The 23945-nt window shown below is 45.0% G+C and overlaps 1 protein-coding gene across 1 annotated transcript in view; it reads right to left on the reverse strand.

The window, feature by feature from the left end:
- IFT22 (intraflagellar transport 22) overlaps positions 1-18050 on the reverse strand; it is a 34921-nt gene extending 16871 nt beyond the window's left edge. The window contains exons 1-3 of the mRNA XM_082247731.1: positions 17816-18050; positions 10686-10768; positions 4158-4244 (exon numbers count right to left, since the gene is read on the reverse strand). Of these exons, the coding sequence (XP_082103857.1) occupies positions 4158-4244; positions 10686-10768; positions 17816-17854 (209 nt within the window). The 5' untranslated portion in view covers positions 17855-18050. The remainder of the gene's footprint in view (positions 1-4157; positions 4245-10685; positions 10769-17815) is intronic.
- Between the last annotated feature and the right edge of the window lie 5895 nt (positions 18051-23945).

The raw sequence follows: 23945 nt of genomic DNA on the forward strand, positions 1-23945 counted from the left end.
AAATGCTGGTGACTGGCACATATTGGAATGTGAAGGTAGGCATCCTTGATATCGATAGAGGCAAGGAAATCCCCCTAACACAGGGATGCCACCACCGTTCGAATGGACTCCATTCTAAACTTCTGTACCTGCACAAAGCAGTTTAGCACCTTGAGGTCCAGGAATGGACGCACTTTGCCTTCCTTCCTGGGAACTGTGAACAGGTTTGAGTAAAAACCCTGGAAACATTCCGAGGTCGGAAACCGGGACAATCACCCTTTGAAGGAACAGGTCTTATACTGCGCCAAAAAGGGCTTGTAAGCGGTCCAGGGGCAGACACAAGTTGGAAGGAAAAAAACCTTGCTGGGGGACAAGAGTGAAACTCGATCTTGTAGCCGGACTGAATGACTTTGTGGACCCACTGGTCTTGGACCCCCGATATGGATGAGGGCGCACCTTCATGCAGAAGGATGTGTATGTGGGAAAAACACTTGCGCCAATGTTAATGTGAGGTGGGATTGCTGCTGTGGATAACCCCTTGGGGTAAGAATGCTAAAATATTGTAATACGCGTTATTACTCACTGCGCATATCCATATTAAAAATACACTGTGCTAAAAAAAAATTATTATATATTATATTGGTGCTTCCACTGTGCGTTGTTGGATTGCTGCTGTGGACAACCTAAAGGTATAATATGGAATATTGGTAATATATAAAATATTACCCACAGCGCATGTCCTATTTGAATAAATAGTGTGGTGAAACAATCTGTTGTCTCCTAGTACCTCTATTAAATGCTTTACACTTGTGTTTATCTGTGGACCAAATTAAAGTGCAAATGCTGTATTTAATGTGACTTAGCAATCAGTACACAAATTTATGTATATACACATATGACGTGAAGCTATAAATATAACACAATATATATAATCCAATATTACTGAAAAATAAAAAAGTGCAAAAATAGCATAATAAAATCTTGGGTGTAAAAATGTGCAAACAATGCAAGAAGGAGCCTTGTCCGCAGGTCTGGAGAAGCCCGCTCTCAGCTTGCTAGGCCAGGTTCGTTTGGATCCTCCAGAAGAGGACAAAATAACAATATAAAATAAAAAACAAAATAAAACTAAAGAAAAATAGGCAGACTCAATGTACTACTCTGTCTTTTTTCTGCCAACACTTTTCTATGTTTCTATAGCAGCCAATATTTGGAACAGACATTATTATTATTATTATTTTTTTTTTTTTAACCACCCTTCAAAATATTTGGTGACAGGAATCCAAAAAAATATATGTAGACTTAGCGCCGGTTCACATTGCAGCGACGCTACTTCGGAGCGCGCTGCGACCTCGGAGCGGCCGCCACAGACTTCATAACATTGAAGTCTATGGCGGTCGCCTCCGGGTCGCCCCAAAGAAGCTCCGGACCCTTTTTCTAGGTCGGAGCGACTTGTGTCGCTCCTATTAGAACGGGTCCGCAGCTTCCCTATGGGAGGCGACCTGCGGCCACCTGTGAGGCGACCAGGTCGCCTCACAGGTCGCCCTAGTGTGAACCGGCACTTATACTTATAATCTGAACTTTGCAGAAAGACAGCTTGAAGAAACCAGACATTAGGGGCCTGTTCACATTGGCTGCCATCTTTTTGCACTTCATCAACACTAGTCACCACAAGGGTACATAGGAAATAATTGTTTTCTATGTACCCCATTCACACAATAACACTGATGTGATATGTGGTCCGCTGTAGAAAAATGCAGACATGCTGCATTTTACCTCAGTCTATTGAATACTTAAATTGAGTGCAACTTTGTACACTCCCAATAATGTTACATTTAAAACGGAAAAAAAAAAAAAAAAAGAACAAAAGAATGTAAACAGCGCATCGCACCCCCCTGTCACCACCTTCCAAAAGTACACCAGCCAGCATGCTAAAACAAAGCATTTTAGTGTACAGCTGGTGTGAATAGGCCGTTAACCACTTGAAGCCTATTCTGACACATTTACATTTAACATTTTTATTTTTTGCTAGACGGTATATTTTGTTTTTAACAGAGCCCCAGAGAATAAAGTAGAGGTCATTACAATTTTTTATGTAACAAGGTATAGGAACAAATGACAGCCGGATGAAAACAGACAGGCAGCGGATCCATCCGGCCGCCCAAAGAGAAGAGCGAGCTGTGTTTGTGTCCGCTCTGCCTAGTGGAGCGGACACAGACCTGTCATCCACCTGCTCAGTGGGGATCAGAGAACAGATCCCTTGCTGAGCAGGCGGTTGCTCTTAGCGGAGTCCACCCTGTCTGCAAGGGGCCTTAATGTCTGAATTGAGGAAGCAAGATTACCCTGTATTGTAGTTTATGTACATTTTCACAGGCTCTGGCTTTATTATATTGAATATTTTGTACGTTTTGCCATGGGAGGCTCTTACCTTACAACACTATTGGATTTGAATATGCATTGACATATTTTTTTTTGTTGTTTTTTTTTTTTTAAAAACCTAATTAAAAACCTAATAAAATTTCAGAAACACACACATGAATTTGAACACAAATGCAATATATAACCCAATTTTTGGTAAAATATAAAAGATATTAGGGCGAGTAAATAGATGCCTAACATGTTACACTTTAAAACTGTGCACGTATATATGTGACAGGTTTTACCTGCTAAACATTTTTTTTATCTACTATTGTGATTCACCCAACTATGCCTAGATGATGACCCCACTATTTCCTAGTTCAGCTTTAGAGCTTCCTAGGCCACTGGATCACAGGTATGATCATACTGAATTATTGATCAATTAGTAAACTTGGAGTAGAAGCGTGACTTAAAGCGGAGGTCCACCCAGGGGATACTTTTTTTAATAAAAATACCCCCGGGACAGTCAGGGCTAGTACATTCCACAATGACTAGCCTCTGATCAGTCCTGGGTAGCACTTACCGTTTAAGAGAAATACTTACCTTGAAAAAGTATTCTCCAGCGCTGCCATCTCAGGTGTGGGCAGCTTGAAGCCAGCGCGATCCTCTTCTGCGTCCTCTTCCTTCTTCTTCGGTCCCACGATGCACTGCACCGGCCCCGCCGTCACTTCCGGTGCGCGCGCGTCATCCCTCCACAGCTTCTGGGCATGCCCAGAAGCTGTTTAGAAGGGAATGACGCGCGCGCACCGGAACTGACGTCGGGGCCAGTGCAGGCGCAATGATTCCTGGGAGCGATGACGTTCAGCTCCCAGGAATCATTGCAAACGCCAGGAAGTGACGAATCGCCGTGGCCGCCGAGGGGAGGAAGAAGGAAGTAAGGTAAGTATATTTTCTCTACAAGGTAAGTAAAAAAAAAAAAAAAAAATTGCGATTATCCATTTGTTTTTCAGGTGACCCGGAGCGAGAAGATGGAGGTAAGTATAAATTTAGGGTGGAACTCCACTTTAAGAACCCATACACACACAGTCAGAAAATCGTACAAAAAAAAAAGCTTTTAAAGCGATCATATAATAAATCGGATTGTTAGTACAGAGCTTTCAAGAGCTGATCATGACAATTCATGTGAAATTTTCCAATGGGACAAGCACTTAACTTTTTCTTGTACGATACCAAATCATGCGATTTTTATTTAATCAGTACAGCCGTCGTCCAGAAATACAATACATGACATCACTTCCGAATTTTTATTCTGTTGTACAAGAATTTTCATAACTTTAGTAACCACTTTTATTTTCGATATGAGACTAGCATTGAAAAAAATAAAAAGGGGCGATCATTCATCCGATAATCTCATTGTGTGTACCAGGCATTAGGGAGGTGTATCTGGAAATAGTGGTGTCTGGCTGTTCCGTGTGGTATAAATGTGTGAATCAGAAGACTGGCTAAACAGAATTATAAAAACAGTTCACATATATATATATATATATATATATATATATATATATATATATATATATATATATATATATATATATATATACACATACATACATACACTTAGCTTGTGCATTTGGCTATTTGCCTGGAATTCCACTGTAACAGATGACAGAGATAGCCTGTTGACATAAATCTGGTCTAAAAGCTTTTTACAGTGATAGCAGATGTTTTCTGTGATCCCCAGACATGCAAATTATATATATGAAATGCATTGATTATTGCTTTAAGATATTATTTTACATAGGAAGTTGTTGATATTTATTTACTTGTGATCGCCTCCACAGTCCCACAGTTCCACTTCACATCCAGGTCCTTTGTTCCCATTTACATTAGGACACTCGAATTCTAATATTCTGTAAATAAAGAAGACAGGTTAGGGTATATAGATGTTTATCAAACACCACTGAGTGAATATCATTGAACAAATTGGCTATTATCTTGCAGCTGATGGAGTTACAGCTGAAGAAGCCACAGGGTATACATTTTATGTAGGATTTTAATAAACTCCGCACATCTGTGCATGCCTGTTAGACAAAGCCTTTGTGTGAAACTAGAGTGCCTCATAAACAAGTGGAGGAAGTAATCTGCACTGTGCAAGAACCCTGAACATGTGCTCCAAATAAAACAAGAATGTACAATTGCCAAAAATGCACCTGAAAAAAAATAAAATGTCTCAAGTAGTTTGTACTGCCCCATAACAACCAATCAGATTCTCTGTTTCTTTTGCTCAAAAAAAAAAAAAAAAAAAAATGAAATGTGTGGTTTTGGGACAATATAGATTGAGCCTGTTCACCTCCTTGGTACAGAATACTATGGAATCTTTTTTAAGCTACAGAACACAGATATTTTTTAATATGCCTTGTATATTAAAGCGGAGTTCCACCCAAAAGTGGATCTTTCGCTTTAGGTAGTTCTAACCCCCTGACGTGCCACATTTGGCATGTCATTTTTTTTGGGGGGGGAGCGGGTACCTAATTTTGACAGGTACCCGCTCCCACTTCCGCTCGGAGCGCCGCGGTGCCCTGATCGGAAGTTCTCCTCTCCCCCTCCCTCCCTGCAATTCCCGGCCAATCAAGACGCGTAGCGCAACTTGCGCATGCGCAGTGCGTACCCGGCTGTGAAGCCGCATACTGTCACAGCCGGGTGCCCACACCAGTGATGCCGGTGCCGCAGAGCAGAGAGGGAGAAGAGCGAGGCTTCGGGCGGCCGCATCGTTGGAATGTGGGACAGGTGAGGGTGTGTTTATTAAAAGTCAGCAGCTACACTTTTTGTAGGTGCTGACTTTTAATAAACACAGAAAAGGTTGGAACTCCGCTTTAAGGCCTCATACAAACTAACTAATATGTTTTTTCTGCCACTCCTAGGGGCATTTATAGTCTTTTTTTCCCCTGTCTTTTAATGCCCCTGCATGTTAGCCTATGTGCGTTTTAGAGGAGTTGAGAGGCAAAGTCATTTAGAAGTGGAAAGAAACCCCCACAGCCAGTGCATCCAGGAGCAACAGTTTTGGCAGGAAAAACCACTTCATGCGCTCAAACGCGTGTAAACATGCCTAAGCACTAAGTACGTTTAGCGCTTGACTGTTAATTCATTTCAATGGCCGAAATAAATTATTATTTTTGCCAATGAAATTAATTAATGCCCAAGCCCCTTGAACCACCTAAACATGTTACATGAGTCTACAAGTATTTTTTCTGCCAAAACTCCGCTGCCAGGAGGAAAGCAGTCTAGGAGAGTTAGCAAAATGTCCATTGTGCATGAGGCCCAAAGGATAGCCACAATTTGCTAGTTTTCAGGTAGAAAATATCAGCATTGATATTCACTCCAAGCTCCAAGGACCCAGGAAATAAATAATATTTTACACTTACATTTTTAATGTCTTTTCAGCCGTCAAGAGAGCCTTCCACCTTCCTTGGCTAATAAAAAGTCATCCCAGCTCTTTGTCTAGACTAGCTTTTGTGATAACAGTATGCTACTTGGGTTTAAAGACATTCTGCAAGGTCTCTAAACTTTATCAGCTATGACAGAATAGATACCTTGAACAAAACACTGACCTTGGTAACTCTTCTGAGCATGTTTAAAGAGGAATTGCATATTTGCATTGTTTTCAGCTTTGACAAATGTAAGCATACCTGGGGAGCCTCTGTGGAAGCCGATAATCACTGTAGTAGTCAGCTACAATCTAAGTTGCATACTTGCATTGCTTTCGGCTTGGACCAACTTAAGCATACCTGGGAAGCCGATAATCACTGTAGTAGTCAGCTACAATCTTAGTTGCATACTTGCATTGTTTTCAACTTGGACCAACTTAAGCATACCTAGGAAGCCTTTGTGGAAGCTGATAATCACTGTAGTAGTCAGCTACGATCTTAATTGCATACTTGCATTGTTTTCAGCTTGGACCAACTTAAGCATACCTGGGGATCCTCTGTGGAAGCCGATAATCACTGTAGTAGTCAGCTCTACTGATAGCTGCGATCTTCCAGGTCCTGTGCTGAGCGAATACCCCAATGGACACTAAACACTGGGGGTTGCACGGCACTACTGCCATTCACAGAATGCCTTGTATTTTTTTTTTTTTTTCAATGAATTCAAGGCATTCTCTGATTTCAGGTGGTGGAGAGATCAATTGGTGACATCACAATCATCATTTCATCCAATTACACATTTCCTTATATTCATTAAAAAAAAAAAAAAGGCATTGTGCAAATGGTGGCAGTGCCAAGCAAGCAACCCAGAAAATGGCAGCTATCACTGTATAGCAGTGTAGTAGCAGTTACTACAGTACAGTAATTGTTGGCATCCCCATCGGCCCCTTAGATATGAAATACGCATTTTTACATTGGTGTAAGCTGAACCAGTATGCAACTAAGTTCATACACAGAGTTCCGCTTTCATGTTTGTATGCCCTAATAATGAAAATCTCTTACGTGATCCCTTTTGATCTGTTAAATATTGAAAGTTTGTTATATCTGTTCAAAAACTGTAAAAACACCTGTTGATTCTGGCAGAAATCCAGTAAGGTCTTACTTACTGTGATGTTTGCCTGTTTACTTTTCATGTCCACACTAGGTGCACAAAATACTTAACAACAAGTGAACAAAAAAAAGAGCATATGAACCACACACAGAAAGTGCCCTGGGCATGTCACTGGTCCCCTCCTGAAGAGGACAGACCTTTATCTGACCCCCCCTGGTGCAGGACTCCTGACAGGGACAAGGCACTATGGTCCACCTAGCCAAGAGGACTGACAAACCTCTCTACTCATGACCAGCCAACCACTAAGTACCAGGTAAGAGTTGTCTTGCAGAAAGACCCCCAAAGCTGAAGAGGAAAGAACCTAAAAGGCAATCATCATTTCCCTAGACTTCAGGGTAGGCTTGAAAACCCACAATTGTCATCATGTGAAACTAAAAAAAAAAAAAAAAAAAAAAACACACAAATAAGGTGAAATGACACACACATGAAGAGAAAAATAAATAGGTGTCAATGTGCTATAAAATGGCTAGACCTTGCAGCCAGGAAACAACCCCGGTCTCGGCCAAAAGGCCTAGCTCATGATGTGTCCATCCATATTTGTTTTGAAGATTCTGCCAGTAATTTGTTATTTGGTTGCGATTTTGCACATACATCGGGAGATATTCACATAAAGCAATAAAGGATTTCTGGTCCACAATAAAATGGCGTTAGTATTAGGCAATGGACAAATGGAGGAATGAACTGCAATATCTTGGATAAAAGCCTCCAATAATATGGTGGAGCCTTTAACAAAATGGCACCGGGCTGCATATAAAGGATAGAGGCATGTCAACCAATCAGATCCCCCTGAGGAAGTCACGTGACCATGTGACGAAATGTATAGGGGTGGGGCTGGATGAGGTCTCGACCCCATACATCCATAACACACAAGGGATTGCAGCAAGAGCTTAGGGATTCAAAACTACTGTTATATGCATAATTCTTGGTGCAGTGGAGCACCTTTGAAATGGAGAGGTGAAAATTGGAGAGTGCTTTAAATGACATAGTGTGTATATGCTCTGGAGGATTGCTCTTTGCAGTTTTCTCTATCACCGAGAATATTTGGAATAAATACAGGAAATAAAAAGTCCACATTGAGGGACAAAAGCTTGTTTTGACCCTACATAGCATGTAAACCAGGTGAGAGCACAACTGGTGGAGGTCACACATTTGTTCAGGCACACTGGGTGATTTATGAAGCTCAATAAAGGACTCTTATTGGTTAATGAATTACATCACAGAGACTGGACATTGGCAGTGATATTGAGATTGTCATTCATCAATATTATTGATGTACATATATAGTGGACAGTAGAATTTATATTTTATATATATATATATATATATATATATATATATATATATATATATATATATATATACACACACACATATACATGCACACAGTATCCCACAAAAGTGAGTACACCCCTCACAATATTTTATTAAATCTTTTCATATGAGAACACTGAAAAATTGACACTTTGCTACAATGTAAAGTAGTGAGTGTACAGCTTTTATAACAGTGTTTTTAAGCCTATTAAAGCCTCTGGCTCTAATCACGTGCTTAAAAAAATAAAAATCCGCCATAAAAATGACACTGCTTCGCTGAGTTTTATATTTGTTCCGGTCACTCCCCATTCCTGTCAAAACCACACATCTGGCCGATCTCCAGATGGCCATCACCAAATTCATTTGGGGCTCTAAGGGTCACAGATTTGCCAAATCCATTCTCTACTGTCTCATTCTCTACCGGAAAAACGGAGGGCTAGCTCTCCCTAATCTCCGCTGGTAATACCAAGCAGCCCAACTAGCTCAGTTTTCCACCATCTACAGACGAAGTGCCAAACCTGACTGGGTCCACATAGAAAGGGCGGCTGCTCCAAACCACACGTTGGATTACCTGGCCTGGTGCCCCCCTAAATCCTGACCCCCGATTCTTTCCCCTACACTGTCGCACTCATTTCTCCTACATGACTCCCTCTCTAAGCACACCAACCTAATATCAGCCATGAAACCACCTACGCATCTTTTTCATAACCCGGAGTTCCCCCCTGGACAGAACATTAGAGCCTTTGGCTGGTGGCCTAACAAGGGTCTGTTCCGAATAGGACACTTCTTCAATTCTATGGGCCCTTTGTCTTTTCCACACTGTGTTAGCTCCCTCAAAATGCCCTTGACTGAGAGATTTCGTCACTCACAAATCTCCCATTATCTTCACTCCATCTAGCACACTAAACCTGACCCTCCCCGGGTCACCCCCTATGAACGATGGTGCTCGGAGGCTGGGGACCCCAAAGGGGGTATCTCATTGATTTACAGCGCCCTCTCCGACACCAGTGATAAACCCAAGTACATGCTGGACTGGGAGAGGGACCTGGGGATGGAGGTGGACCTGGACGATTGGAGCAACCGCTTTCACCGTTCCTTTAAAGGTATTATTAATGTTTCCCTGATTGAAGCCAATGTTAAACTGTTCACCCGATGGTATTTGGTTCCCTCACGTATAGCCTGTATGTTTCCAAACGCCTCCTCTTTATGCTTTCGAGGGTGCGAGATGACAGGGGATACTCTCCATATCTGGCGGTCGTGCCCGAGAATCCGATCCTTCTGGTCAGCCATATTCCGTATTGCCCGGAAGGTTCTGGATCATCCTATCGATCAATCTCCTCATATTGAGCTGCTCAACGGTAGGGTACCCTGGTATCATTTCATTTTCTTTTCATTTTATTGGGTGCAAAACTGACCGTTGCAAAGGCCTGGAAAAGACCTAGTATTTCTGTTAGGGAGGCTAAATTGAAAATTTCCTGTCCAGGCGGTTACCCCCCCCCCCCCCCCCCCCCTGGTTCTCCTGACTTTTTCATTGGATTGAAGCGGGTTCCCGCTCTATAGCTGTCCCCTTCCCTCCCGTTTGCTGCTTGGATTTTAGCTGTATATGCATGGGCTATTGCCTAGCGCTCACCCCACGATCTCATTGTGAATCCATGTTTTACGGCTGATTGTTGTTCCTTATAAGTTTGACTATACCTTTGCATTATATTTGTTAACAATCTTGTTGATTGTTTTCTTCTGAAAACCTTAATAAAAAATTATTGAAAGTAAAAAAAAATCCCCCATTGGAATCCAAGCATCCGGCGCCCTGCATGTAGATTAGGGGGCCAGACGCATGGATAGGGGGGGTCACTGTTCAAAACCCTCCACACAAGGGAAATACTAGCAACCCCCACCTCACCTAGTGGGCTCTTAATTTGGATTTTTTGCCATGGGGAAGGTCCCCCAGGACCCCCATCATACCAGTAAGAGCATTATGCAGCCAACCATTCCTGTCGAAAGGCCAGAGCACAGGAAGAGCTTCCTGGACACTGATAGGAACAGATACTACACTTGATTTTAGCCAATGGGCCGAGAAGCAAACTGCCTGTGCTGCACTGAATCCCCAACCATTGTTATCAGCAGCATTCAGTTCTCTTCTATGTATTAAAGAACCCTAACCCCATGTTATGGATACAAGGAGAGGGGGGAGTGTTCTGTAGTCCTGAAAAGCATTAAAAAACACCACATCTAAGGACTTTTAAGCTGTAAGTTATATAAGGTTGTGTGCCTGTGGGTTTGCATACATTTTATATAAGCTAGTTCAAGAACAATGGTGTAAACCTTTCATAAAGAATAATCTATTTTCCTTTTGTACTTGCTGGATACTGAATTCTGATTGGCTGCCAGGTATAGAATATGCTCCAACCTTATTATAACAGCAATCCAAATAAATACTGTCAGATTACCTTACACCTTGTGTTGGACTGTATTCTCCACCAATGTTCTCTGTAGCATCAGCTAAAAAGTTTGCCAAAACGCTCTTTCCACACTGCAAATAAAAGTAACTTAGGTACACATTATAAGAAATCTTCAGAAAATTTGCCACAGATTAGTTTTAAACATTCAATATTAAAAAAAAACATTAAAAAAAAAGTAGTTTTAAAAGGAGAAAAAAAGAAAAAAAATGAATAGTGCATAAAGAAGATAGCATAACAAAACCTGATTTTGCAGCAATATTCACCTTTAGTCTAGAGACTTTCCCTGCAGGATGTGCTCAGTCTGATGGCCAGCATCATTCAACCCACTTCTGAGTGCAGCTCATCCTGGACCTGCCCCAGCTTGTGACTGGACAGTGAAAGGAGAAGCAGTATAGTGATAAGCTCCTCTCTCTGTCACTCTGCTTTCTCCTCCCATCAGCATACTTCGTATCACAACATAACCTGACTAGCTCCTTATACTGCTTATTTCCCTCACACTCCAGCTCTACTATATTGGGGACTCCAAGAAGCTGATACCAGGTAAAATTTAGGTACTTAAACTGCTTGCGTATAAAAACATTGGATTTTTTTCTTACCGTGAAATTCTTTTCTCTAAAGTTCATTGGCAGACACAGCTCCAGAATCTTCTTGACCATTGAGTTATGCTGCCCCCTACAGGAGTAGGACACCAGGCAGGAAAAAGCTTTACCACGCCTATGGTGCAGTCCCAGGGTGTATACTCCCACTTCCTGCTATAGGCACTTTTGATGCAAGCAGTGTCAGAAGAAACATAACCCAACTCAATAGAGGGGTGGGTGCTGTGTCCATCAATGAACATCAGAGAAAAGGATTTTACGGTAAGACAAAAATCCAATTTTCTCTTTCATTCATTGACGGACACGGCTCCAGAATCTTCTTGACCATTGGGACATCCCAAAAGCAGTGTCAAAACATGAGGGGTAGGAAAAAAACACAGCAGAAATAAATTCCTAAAGGCTAAACCTAGCCCACCAGGTAACACAGAGCTCAACCAGTAACAACTGGAGCTCACCTGAAACATACACCCTCAAATAGGACTAGTCCTCTCAAACAGCAGCCAGCAAAACCTTGCGGCCAAAGCAGTATCCGCAGATGTCAACACATCCACTCTGTAAAAACTTTGTGAACAGACAACCAATGGCCACCTTGCAAACTTGCATCGCTGACGCCTGATGGCAGGAAGGCCCAGGGGGCACTAAGTGCCCACGTAGAATGCGCCTTAACATGGAAGGGAGACCCTTGACTGAATAGGCCTGCACCACCGTCTGTCTGATCCATCTGGAAATGGTCATGGCAAACGCGGCCAAACCCTTGCGAGGTCCATCCATAAGCACAAATAGTGAGTCTGATTTCCTAAACGACTGGTAAACCACCAAGTAAGGTGAACAACAAGACAAAGCTGCCAGCTCCAACACCCTACGTGCAGAAGAAAAAGCCACCAAGAAGGCTACCTTCTGGGACAATGTAAGCAGAGGAATCTTGTGAATATTGTTCAACGGCGGTTAATGAAGAACTGACAACAAGTTGAGATCCCACGAAGGTAACGCACTGGGAGACCGCACTGGGTGAGCCAAGTGGTGAACCCCCTAAACAAAAAGGTGTGAACCAAAGAATGCTTAGCCAAAGGACGTTGAAAGAAAACCGCCAAGGCCGAACCTGGCCCTTGATGGTACCCGAGGTCAGATGCTGCTCAACACCTCGTTGGAGGAAAGCCAAATTCGGAGTCACCAAAAAGGAGCGGGGGTGAACCCAAGAGATTCACACCCCTGCAAAGTACGCTCCTCAAACACGATGGTAAATCTTCCTAGAAGTAGATTTACTAGCCTGCAGCAGCGTGGGAATCACCGATTTAGATAAACCTCTATCCTTCAGCACCAGGCTTCCGACAGCCAAGCTGTTAAGCTAGGGACTGTAAGGCAAGATGGACTGGCACTTGGGCAAACAAATTTTCTCTAAGAGGAAGTCTCCAAGGAGCATTGGCAACCAACCGTATCAGATCTCCATACCAAGACCGGCAAGGCCAGTGTGGAGCCACTAGGATGCCTGTAATCCCTTCTGCCTCAAACCTACGCAGGAATCTTTCTAGAAAAGTTCTAGAATAGGAAAGACGTATAGCAGACGATACTGGCCCCAAAGGAGCACTAGTGCATCTGTGACGTTGGCCAGAGAATCCCGAGACCATGCCACAAACCTAAGCACCTTCCTATTGAGACGAGAGACCAACAGGATCACCTCAGGAGTTCCCAACCGGAGACACAACTGATGAAACACCTCCGGAGGAAATGTTCAGTATGTCGATTGGTAGTCAGGATTCTTCCAGAGTCCAGACCCCCTGAGCACAATCTGTGCCAAAAACGCCACCCTACTCGGACAGGCTGGCATCCGTGGTGATCACCGTCCAGTACAGGGGAAGGAAGATTTTTCCTGTCGAAGCGCCTGAGGAAAGCCACCAAATCAGAGGCCCTCTCATACCCCAGCTCAACAGGATCAGATTGTCTAGAAACGGTGGATTCCTGCCCCACATGGCAAGAATCTCTCTTTGCAGAGGTGTCCTGAGGAACTATGAAAACGTAACCGCCTCAAAGATAGACACCATCAAACTCCGCACCAGTCCTGAAAGAAGACTGAGTGCTGGACAACAGGAGCCAAATTCATCCTGCAGATTTTGGAGCTTGTCCCATTAGAGGAACACCCTGGCTGAGATCGAATCCAAAGCAGACCCAGGCAGTCCACCTAGGTGGATGGAACCAAAGCCACTACCAGGAAATTTAATTTCCAAACGGAACCCTGCAGAGTCCGCACAGTAATCTCCCAGTTGTCCGTCAGAGTAGTCAGAGACTCTGCTCACAGAAGAAGATCATCCTAGTCCTCCAGTATCGCAATTTCCCGCTGGCACGACAATGCCAACACGGGGGCCAACACTTTGTGAAGACCCGAGGAGCCGAGGCATAACCTCGTGATAATCCTCCTTGCCCACAGCAAGCAGAGGAGGTGCGGCTAACTGACATATATCGGAATATGAAGGTAAGCGTCCTTGATATCGGTAGAGGCCAGAAGATCTCCCTGACGTAGGGATGCCAGTACTGTACGAATGGACTCACATCTGTACCACACATGTGGTTCAGAGCTTTGAGGTCAAAAATTGGACGTACCTTGCTTTCCTTCCTGGGACCTGTCAACATGTTTGAATAAAATCCATGAAAAAAACATTCCGATTTTGAGACCGGAACAATCACCCCTTGTAGTAGCAAGTCTTGCATCACCCGGAAGAGACCTCGCAGGCGGTCTGGGGATAAACGCAGGTAGGAAGGAAAGAAACTTTCTGGAGGATAAGCCCGAAACTCGACCTTGTAGCCAGATCGAATCAGCTCCTGGACCCACTTGTCTTGAATCAGGGAGGTCCACAGGTCCTGAAGGACCCGCTCTCGGCTTACCAGACCAGGTCCTATTGGAACCTCCAAAGGAGATCCTTACAGACTAGATCCCTTGTCTTGAAATCCTGCTTAATGATATCATCCAGAGAGGATCATGAGTAGGCGATCCCCTAAAAAAGGAAGATAAGAGAAGGCCTACTTGGAAGTCTGGGTCCGCAGAGCAGCATTTCAGCCATATCCTGCGCCGAAGGACCACTGCTGTCCAGAGAGAGATCACAGACAAACTGCAACCCCTGGACCAACTGGTCTACCAGCTCCGCAAAGGCAGGGAGAAGCCGTTCCCCCTCCAGATCCTGGCGCAAAAGCTTTGCCCACTCCGTTAAAGTCTTGGACACCAATGCTATGGTGAACACCGCCTAAGGACCGAACTGGCCACAGTAAACAAGTGGCGGACAAAAGTCTCGGCTCTCCTGTCAAAAGGATCTTTTAAAAACCAAAGACTCCTCCACCGGAATTAGGGTGGATTTATTCAGCCCAGAGACCAGAGACTCCACCACAGGTGGAACTGCCCAATTATTCAACAGAGACTAATCAAGGTATACGGTCTATTGAAACGCTTAGGCACCGCCATATAGCGTTTAGGACAACTCCACAGACTTGCACTGATTTTGTCACAGTAGGTGGGAAAATCTTGCTGCTTTAGAGGATCTGCGGGCACCAAGGGGACCGCTCGCCGTGATAAAGACGTGCAGGCAGAGTACCCCAACCCACACAATAATGGCTGTTACACTGTAACTAAAAATGAAGCGCCCCCACTGCGCCATTCGGTTCAAGGGAGGGGCCAGGCCCAGCAGGTCGCAGGCCGCGCCCTAAATTTCAGTGGAGGCCCAGCCGCATTTGCTCAGATTCACAGTCCGGCAGATGCCCAAGGAGAGAGTTGGGGGCACACAAAGCGGCCGCGTAGCCTAGTAGGCCACAGCCTAAATATGAGAGCGCCCAGCCGCCAGGACGCGAGCCCCAGCAGAGCCGACCAGCCAGAGCAGCGGGAGGGAAGGCAGATGCCGGACAGCAGCTCTCTCAGCTTCAGCAGCTCGGACAGCTTGGCCAGCAGCTGCGACTGGGCCGCGATTTTTAGCCAGATCTAGCCGTGTGTGGTGTGTACCCACGGATAATAAAACATCCGCTCCCCAGTTTGGTCAGCAGCTTGGACAGCTTGGTCTGTCAGCCACGGGTAGGCTGCAAAGTTCTATTTTAACATCTACATTATTAGATGAACTTTGATGCCCGAACATACAGAATAAGCCCTATGGAAGCAGCACTGGTCTAACAAACAGCATATATTCATCTATGAGCAGCTCATTAAATCAGGACAGACATATAAGAATGGGGATCTGCAGTACAGGAAGGGGGATGACGGATCTGCAGTACAGGAAGGGGGTTAGGATCTGCAGTACAGGAAGGGGGGGTGAAGGGTCTGTAGTACAGGAAGGGGAGGGGGGTGAAGGGTCTGCAGTACAGGAAGGAGGGTCTGCAGTACAAGAAGGAGGGTGAAGGATCTGCCGTACAGGAAAGGGAGTGAAGGATCTGCAGTACAGGAAGGGGGATATGCAGTAAAGGATGGGGGTGAAGGATCTGCAGTACAGGAAGGAGGATCTGAAGTATAGGTGGGGGTGAAGGATCTGCAGTACAGGAAGGGGGATATGTAGTACAGGAAGGGGGTGAAAGATCTGCAGAACAGGAAGGGGGGTGAAGGATCTGCAGTGCAGGAAGAGGGTGAAGGATCTGCAGTACAGGAAGAGGGATCTGCAGCACAAGAAGGGGGTGAAAGATCTGCAGAACAGGAAGGGGGGTGAAGGATCTGCAGTACAGGAAGGGGGATCTGCAGTACAGGAAGGGGGTTAAGGATTTGCAGTACAGGAAGGGGGGTGAAGGATTTGCAGTACAGGAAGGGGGGTGAAGGATCTGCAGTACATGAAGGGGGGTGAAGGATCTGCAGTACAGGAAGGGGGGTGAAGGATATGCAGTACATGAAGGGGGGTCTGCAGCACAGGAAGGGGGTGAAAGATCTGCAGAACAGGAAGGGGGGGGGGGTGAAGGATCGGCAGTACAGGAAGGGGGGGGGGGTAAAGGATCAGCAGTACAGGAAGAGGGTTAAGGATCTGCAGTACAGGAAGGGGAATCTGCAGCACAAGACGGGGGTGAAAGATCTGCAGAACAGGAAGGGGGGTGAAGGATCTGCAGTACAGGAAGGGGGATCTGCAGTACAGGAAGGGGGTGAAGGATTTGCAGTACAGGAAGGGGGGTGAAGGATCGGCAGTACAGAAAGGGGGGTCTGCAGCACAGGAAGGGGGTGAAAGATCTGCAGAACAGAAAGGGGTGGTAAAGGATCAGCAGTACAGGAAGAGGGTGAAGGATCTGCAGAACAGGAAGGGGGATCTGCAGCACAGGGAGAGGGTGAAAGATCTGCAGAACAGGAAGGGGGATCTGCAGTACAGGAAGGGTGGTGAAGGATCTGCAGTACAGGAAGGGTGGTGAAGGATCTGCAGTACAGGAAGGGGGTGAAGGATCTGCAGTACAGGAAGGGGGGTGAAGGATCTGCAGTACAGGAAGGGGGTGAAGGATCGGCAGTACAGGAAGGGGGGTAAAGGATCTTCAGTACAGGAAGAGGGTGAAGGATCTGCAGTACAGGAAGAGGGATCTGCAGCACAAGAAGGGGGTGAAAGATCTGCAGAACAGGAAGGGGGGTGAAGGATCTGCAGTACAGGAAGAGGGTGAAGGATTTGCAGTACAGAAAGGGGGATGAAGGATCTGCAGTAAAGGAAGGGGGGGGGTAAAGGATCGGCAGTACAGGAAGGGGGGGTGAAGGATCGGCAGTACAGGAAGAGGGTGAAGGATCTGCAGTACAGGAAGGGGGATCTGCAGCACAGGGAGAGGGTGAAAGATCTGCAGAACAGGAAGGGGGATCTGCAGTACAGGAAGGGGGGGGGGTGAAGGATCTGCAGTACAGGAAGGGGGTGTAGGATCTGCAGTACAGGAAGAGGGTGTAGGATCTGCAGTACAGGAAGGGGGTGAAGGATCTGCAGTACAGGAAGGGGGGTGAAGGATCGGCAGTACAGGAAGGGGGGTGAAGGATCTTCAGTACAGGAAGGGGGGTGAAGGATTTGCATTACAGAAAGGGGGGTCTGCAGCACAGGAAGGGTGAAAGATCTGCAGAATAGGAAGGGGGGGTGAAGGATCGGCAGTACAGGAAGGGGGATGAAGGATCTGCAGTACAGGGGGGTGAAGGGTCTGCAGTACAGGAAGAAGGTGAAGGATCTGCAGTACAGGGAGGGGGATCTGCAGTACAGAAAGGGGGAGGTGAAGGATCTGCAGTACAGGAAGGGGGGTGAAGGATCTGCAGTACTGGAAGGGGGTCTGCAGTACAGGGGGGGTGAAGTTTCTGTATATCAGGGATATCTGCAGTACAGGAGGGGGGGGGGTTGTATATCAGGGATATCTGCAGTACAGGAAGGGGGGTGAAGGATCTGCAGTACTGGAAGGGGGGTCTGCAGTACAGGGGGGGTGAAGTTTCTGTATATCAGGGATATCTGCAGTACAGGAAGGGGGGGGGGGGTTGTATATCAGGGATATCTGAAGTAATAAGAAAATGCAGCAACAGGTCTTCCCAGCCATGTCCTGTCCCTGGGATGGAGTGAACGTCCTCACCTCGCCGGGACCCACCAGCAGCACTTTCGCCTTTAGCATCTTCCAGACGATGTCAGGCGGCTCTCCCCTTCCGGTGTGTACACCCCGCGGCCTGATGATTCTATACGGGGCTCTCTAATCACTATTCCAGTAACAGATCGGGGCCACATAGAATCCTACAGGTAACACTGACTGAGGCCTATTCCGTCCACGGCGTCTTCTCTGTTGCCATAACAACAGCTTCTCGTTGCCGATTGGCCGCAGCGGTTTCCAGAGCAAGCGAGTGGAGTCAAACTTTTACTTCTCACTCGCACATTCGACACACAGCTCAGAGCGGCCAGGCTGTATAGTAGTGCAGTCAAGGCAGTCAGTGTACAAATTGAGCCGGAGATTTAATAAAAAAAAACAAATGTTTTGGAAATGTATACAGATAAATATGCGTTCATTTTGTGCATTGTCATTTTATCCTTTTGACTAGTAAGTCCCTCATAAATATATGTTCAATATAGCACATGTGGCAAAAGAACGCACTTCAGTGTGAACAGGACCTGAGGGACGCTTCACACCACAATTTCTGCGTTTTAGCATGTGCGTTTTTTTCCCCCTCTTTTTATTCATCTCAGTTCAGGAGAGGTGCTTTCTTCTTCATTTTGGATGTATTTTGCGGCTTTCTGGCTGCAGTCAATTGCAGCATGTTCTACTTTTGTTGACTGCGCTGGTGTGATCTAGGGCTATTGGAATATATGGAAAACATTGTGCATGCGTTTTTGATGCAGATAACCAGTTTAGCTTTGAAAATGTACCTCCCTTATGACCAGGTCATTGTTTGCGTTACAGCTCTGTGTTATTTTAATTGACAATTGCGTGGTTGTGCAACGTTGTAACCAAGTAACATGTATGTCCTTTTTTTACCCACAAATAGAGCTTTCTTCTGGTGGTATTTCTTCCTCAATTTATCTATTTAGGCCAATGTGTATTCTTCATATTTTTGGTAAAAAAAATTCCAATAAGGGTATACTGATTGGTTTGCGCAAAAGTTATCGCATCTACAAACGATGGGATAGATTTATTTAAATTTTACTAAATTATTTTTTTTATTTTACTAGTAATGGCGGCGATTAGTGACTTATAGTGGGACTGCGATATTGCGACGGACAAATCGGACACTATAGCCCCGTACACACGTAGCGATCGTCGGCTGCAAATATTCAGCCGCCAACCGATCGGCCGATTGTAGGCTTGTTAGTAGGATGCTTCCGACAGCCGACAGCGCATTTTCGGCCGAACAGAATCTGTCGTGCAAGCATTAAAATTTTTGTATGCCGACACCAGAACGGCCGATTGTTCGCCAGTCAGTACAGAATTCGGCCGACAATCAGCAGATTTGCAAGACTGGGCATGCTCAGAGAAGAAAAAAGACAAGGAAAGTTAACCATCACATGACATCACTTCGGCAGTCGGCTGTTGTTGGCCGACAAAATTCATGTGCAGTCTTTTGCAGTTTTCAACAGACATGACAGCCCTGGACAAAAGACGGCCGATCGTTCATCTGACGATCGCTACGTGTGTATGGGGCTTAACTGACACTTTTTGGAACCAGTGACACTAATACAGTGATCAGTGCCAAAAATATGCACTGTCACTGTACTAATGACACTGGCTGGGTTAGGGTTAACTGTGTGCCTAGCCAGTGTTTGTGTACTGTGGGGGAGGTGCTTTTACCATAGGAAGGCATTGTTACATGTTCCTGCTTTGCAGAGATACAGGATCCGTGCCTGCCCTACTGACAGAATGGCAATCTGCCTCTATAAAGAATGATCAGTGGCGGACATTAAGTCTGTGGTACACGCTGATCAGCCCTTGCTGTGCATAATCACATCAGGAGTGAGCCAACAGTGGCACGTATTTGCGCCTGCTACCTGGAAGGAGGCAAGGATGGAAGGAGACAAGTAAGTATTAGGAGGGGGGGGGGGGGGAGAGGCTGCTGCACACAGAATGTATTTTACCTTCATGCACAGAATGCACAAAAGTAAAAAAACTTTGTGCCTTTACAACCATTTAATGGTAACCCAGTGCACCTGCCAACAGACCATATATTGCAGCACAACACAAAGCACGCCGAGCTCTCTGGTGGGCCGCATTACAAAAATAGTTCATGCACCTTTTTTGGTGCATTAGGCAGCCCATTTAATCAAACAATACTGTATCTCAGATCAGGGGCGTAACTACAGGGGTTGCAGGGGTTGCAATCGCTACCGGGCCCCATGCTCCAGGGGGCCCGGTAGCAAACCGGTGGGTGAACTTCCAGGATCGCAAAGGTCACACTTGCAACCGGACCCTGGCATTGCACCACTGTGGGGAGGCCCCAAGATTGCAGGAAGGGGGCCCACTGCAGAACTTGTGAAAGAATCCTGCTGCGGGACCGTAATAAAAGGCCATGCAACGAGTGTAAAGAGCCCCAGGATTAGTGGGAAGAGCCCTGGGCTTGAAGGTAAGGGCCCTGGCCAGGGGTCTGGGGGGCCCTTCATGGTTTCTTGCATCAGGGCCCTGAAGGTTCTAGTTACGCCTCTGTCTCAGATGTGTGAACCCAGCTTTAAATGGACGAGATGCAATGCATGTTAGCATGCCTGAGTTAAATCACCATAGAGGTGTCATCCCCGGCTAAAACATTTGTAAATACACAATACTCAATAAAATTATATCATTTTAGCGCAACCCCCTTAGGATCCGCTGGATTTTGGGTCCCCCTTTGTCTGCACAGCCAGGCAACAAGCATTTTTAGCAGGCACACGGTAGTCAGAAAACCAATCCAAAGGCTTTTTTTTTTGTTGTTTATAAGGGAAAACAACTTAGATAGGGTAATGCCTCGTACACACGCAACGATTATCGGCCGACCAATCGTCCGTCTTGTGTCCAGAGTGGTGTTTTGTTGGTTGGAATGTGCCTAGACTGCACACGAATTTTCTCGGCCAACAAAAATCTACTTCAGAAGTGATGTCATGTGCTGGTTTACTTTCCGTGTGTTTTTTCTTCTCTGAGCATGCCCAGTCTTGCTCATCAGATTTTTGTCTGCCGAAATCTGTACTGACTGACGGAAAATCGGCCGTTCTGTTGACGGCCAACAAAAATTTTATAGCCTGCACACCAGATTTTTTTCGGCCGAAAAAAAAGTCGGACTAACAAGCCGAAAATCGGCAGATCGGACGTTGGCCGAATATTCACGGCCAACTATCGACGCGTGTGTACGGGGCTTTAGGGTGATATGGGATGCCCAGAACTTGGTCAATGAAGAACTTTGAGGACAGCATTAAACAATTCCGCCCTGGAAGGTTTTACCGCCTTAATGACCAGGTCATTTTTTGTGATACGGCACTGCGCTACTTTAACTGACAATTGCACGATCATGCAACACTGTATCCAAAAACAATGGATGTTCTTTTTTTCCCACAAATAGAGCCTTCTTTTGGTGGTATTTGATCACCTCTGCGGTTTTTATTTTTTGCGCTATAAACAAAAAAATACCGACAGTTTTGAAAAAAAAAAACAATATTTTTTACTTTCTGTTATAAAACATATCCAATAAAAAATGTGAAAAATCGAATTTCTTTATCAGTTTAGGCCAATTTGTATTCTGCTACATAGTTTTGTTAAAAAAAATCCAAAAAAGCGTATAATATTTGGTTTGCGTAAAAGTTTTAGCATCTACAAACTATTAAATTGATTTATGGACTTTTAAATTTTTTTTTTTTTGTTTTTACTAGTAATGTCAGCGGTCAGCATTTTTTAGCGGGAAAAAAAAGGTATTCACAAACAAATGCTTGATAAAGGCATATCGCATCAAAGTGCCCTCAGTATCATGGATAAAATGTCCACAGAAACTGGTTAATGCGTTTCGAGGTCCTGTGTCTTCTTCAGAGCCCTGAGGCATTGAGGATAATGCACTAGGCCTGTGCCCTTCTGTTTATTTGCTAAAGCATTATATATAGATCATTGCTGAAGCCTAAACCTCCTCACATTATCTCACTCACATTTACTTCATCCCCCAAACTTTGTAGGTAAAATAAAAGTTAGGCATACACCAGTGTATCGAAGGTGGGAAGAACAAAATGTATAATAAAGGTATACTGGACAGCCACTGAAATATCTAGTGAATATTAAAAATGAACAGACACACCAAGGACAGTTTTGATAAAAAGCATAAAACAAAATTTTACTGGACATCAAAATTCATATAGCTTCTTACACATAAAAGTTACCATAAACATTAACAAGACTCAAACATACACTCCTATTCCTAATATCCCAAAGAAAGGTCAAATAATACGAAACTCTGGCAATAGCTTGCAATCAATATCTAGAACAGGACAGTGAGGAGGTTTTTTGCTGCATTCTTTCCTTCCACAGCTCCAAAAACGAACCTCTTTCCCCAATGCTAGAGACTTTATAGTCCTGTAGACCAGAGACCACCCACAGGATGTACATATTCCTGCTGACCACTCACAGGTTGTTTTGTTAGTGATGTCAGCACTTCCCCCCAAAACCACATGGTCAATTGGATATGCGGCAGCCATCTTTACACACGACCTCAAAGCTCTCCAAACCTCCCGTGGGTGAGAGATATTATTACACATGTATGGGAGCATTTGTCATGAATCAGTTAAAAATATCCACAACTGACACACACCAGTTAGGCCTATTATCCCTGGTTAAGGCTCCGTTCACATTATAGCGTATGGATCACGGGCAGAACCGCCGCAGTTCCGCCCGCGATCGGGAGATTATTGCAAATCGCGGGACGCCTGTGCGTTGCCCGTTGATTTGCAATAGACCCCCAAACGCTGAGCGATGTTGCCGCGATTTCCGCCTGCCGAATCGCGGTAACATCACGCAAAAAAAAATCGCGGGACGCAATACGACCAAAAAAGTACAAGAGCTTCTTTGGATCGTATTGCGTGCCGCGATTTTTTTTGCGCGATGTTACCGCGATTCGGCAGGCGGAAATCGCGGCAACATCGCTCAGCGTTTGGGGGTCTATTGCAAATCAACGGGCAACGCACAGGTGTCCCGCGATTTGCAATAATCTCCCGATCGCGGGCGGAACCGCGGCGGTTCTGCCCGTGATCCATACGCTATAATGTGAACGGAGCCTTAAGGTGGTTATTAAGCCTAAACTTTTTTTTACCTTAATACATTAAGGTAAAAAAGGCTTTCTCTGGGGGTACTTGCGAGAGAGTAGGAGCTAGAAGGAGATTTGGGACTGCTCTGTGCAGGTATAACCACTTGACCTCCGAAAGATTTTACCCCCCTCAAGACCAGGGCATTTTTGCTATTCGCCCCTGCACTACTTTAACTGGTAATTGCGCGGTCATGCAACACTGTACACAAATTAAAATGTATGTAATTTTATTTACACGATTAGAGCTTTCTTTTGGTGGTATTTGATCATGACTGGGTTTATTTTTATTAATTTTATTATTATTATAAATAACAAAACAATATTTTTGACTTTCTGCTATAAACATATCCAATAAAAAAAAAATTAAAAAAAATATAAATTTCTTCATAAATTTAGGCCAAAATGTATTCTGCTACATGTCTTTGGTAAAAAAAAGAAAAATCTCAATAAGTGTTTAGTGATTGGTATTCAAGAAAAGGCTAGTGTCTACATACTAAAATGTTTATTTATTTTTTTATACTAGTAATGGCGGTGATTAGCGACTTATAGTGGGACTGTGATAGTGCGGCAGGCAATCTGACACTGACACTGGGTGTGAACTGACTAACTAACAGTGACATCACCAGTGACAGTATTACAGTGATCAGTGCTAATACTATACACTGTCACTGTCATCTAAGGGCAAACAATGGGTTAACTGTGTGACTAATAATGTGCATTATGTGCTGCTTTTACTAATCAATGTGACTGATTTTTCCCCACTGCTTTGCAAGCCACATCGCTGCTCTTTGGCTCCACAGGGTTGATTCTGGGCGGGTGCACAGGGTGCACTGCACCCAGGCGTTGCAAGCTGAGGCAGAGGGAGGACACCCAGGGCTACCATGGTTCCTGCTGGGAAGGGGTGGCCGTGGCCTAAGTGTAGGCCTGCCTCAGAGGGAGAGGGGGGGGGAAAGCGCCGCTAGATCACATGCTCTG

This window comes from Pelophylax lessonae, assembly GCF_965119305.1.
Source record: "Pelophylax lessonae genome assembly, chromosome: 2".
In the NCBI taxonomy this organism is placed as follows: domain Eukaryota; kingdom Metazoa; phylum Chordata; class Amphibia; order Anura; family Ranidae; genus Pelophylax; species Pelophylax lessonae.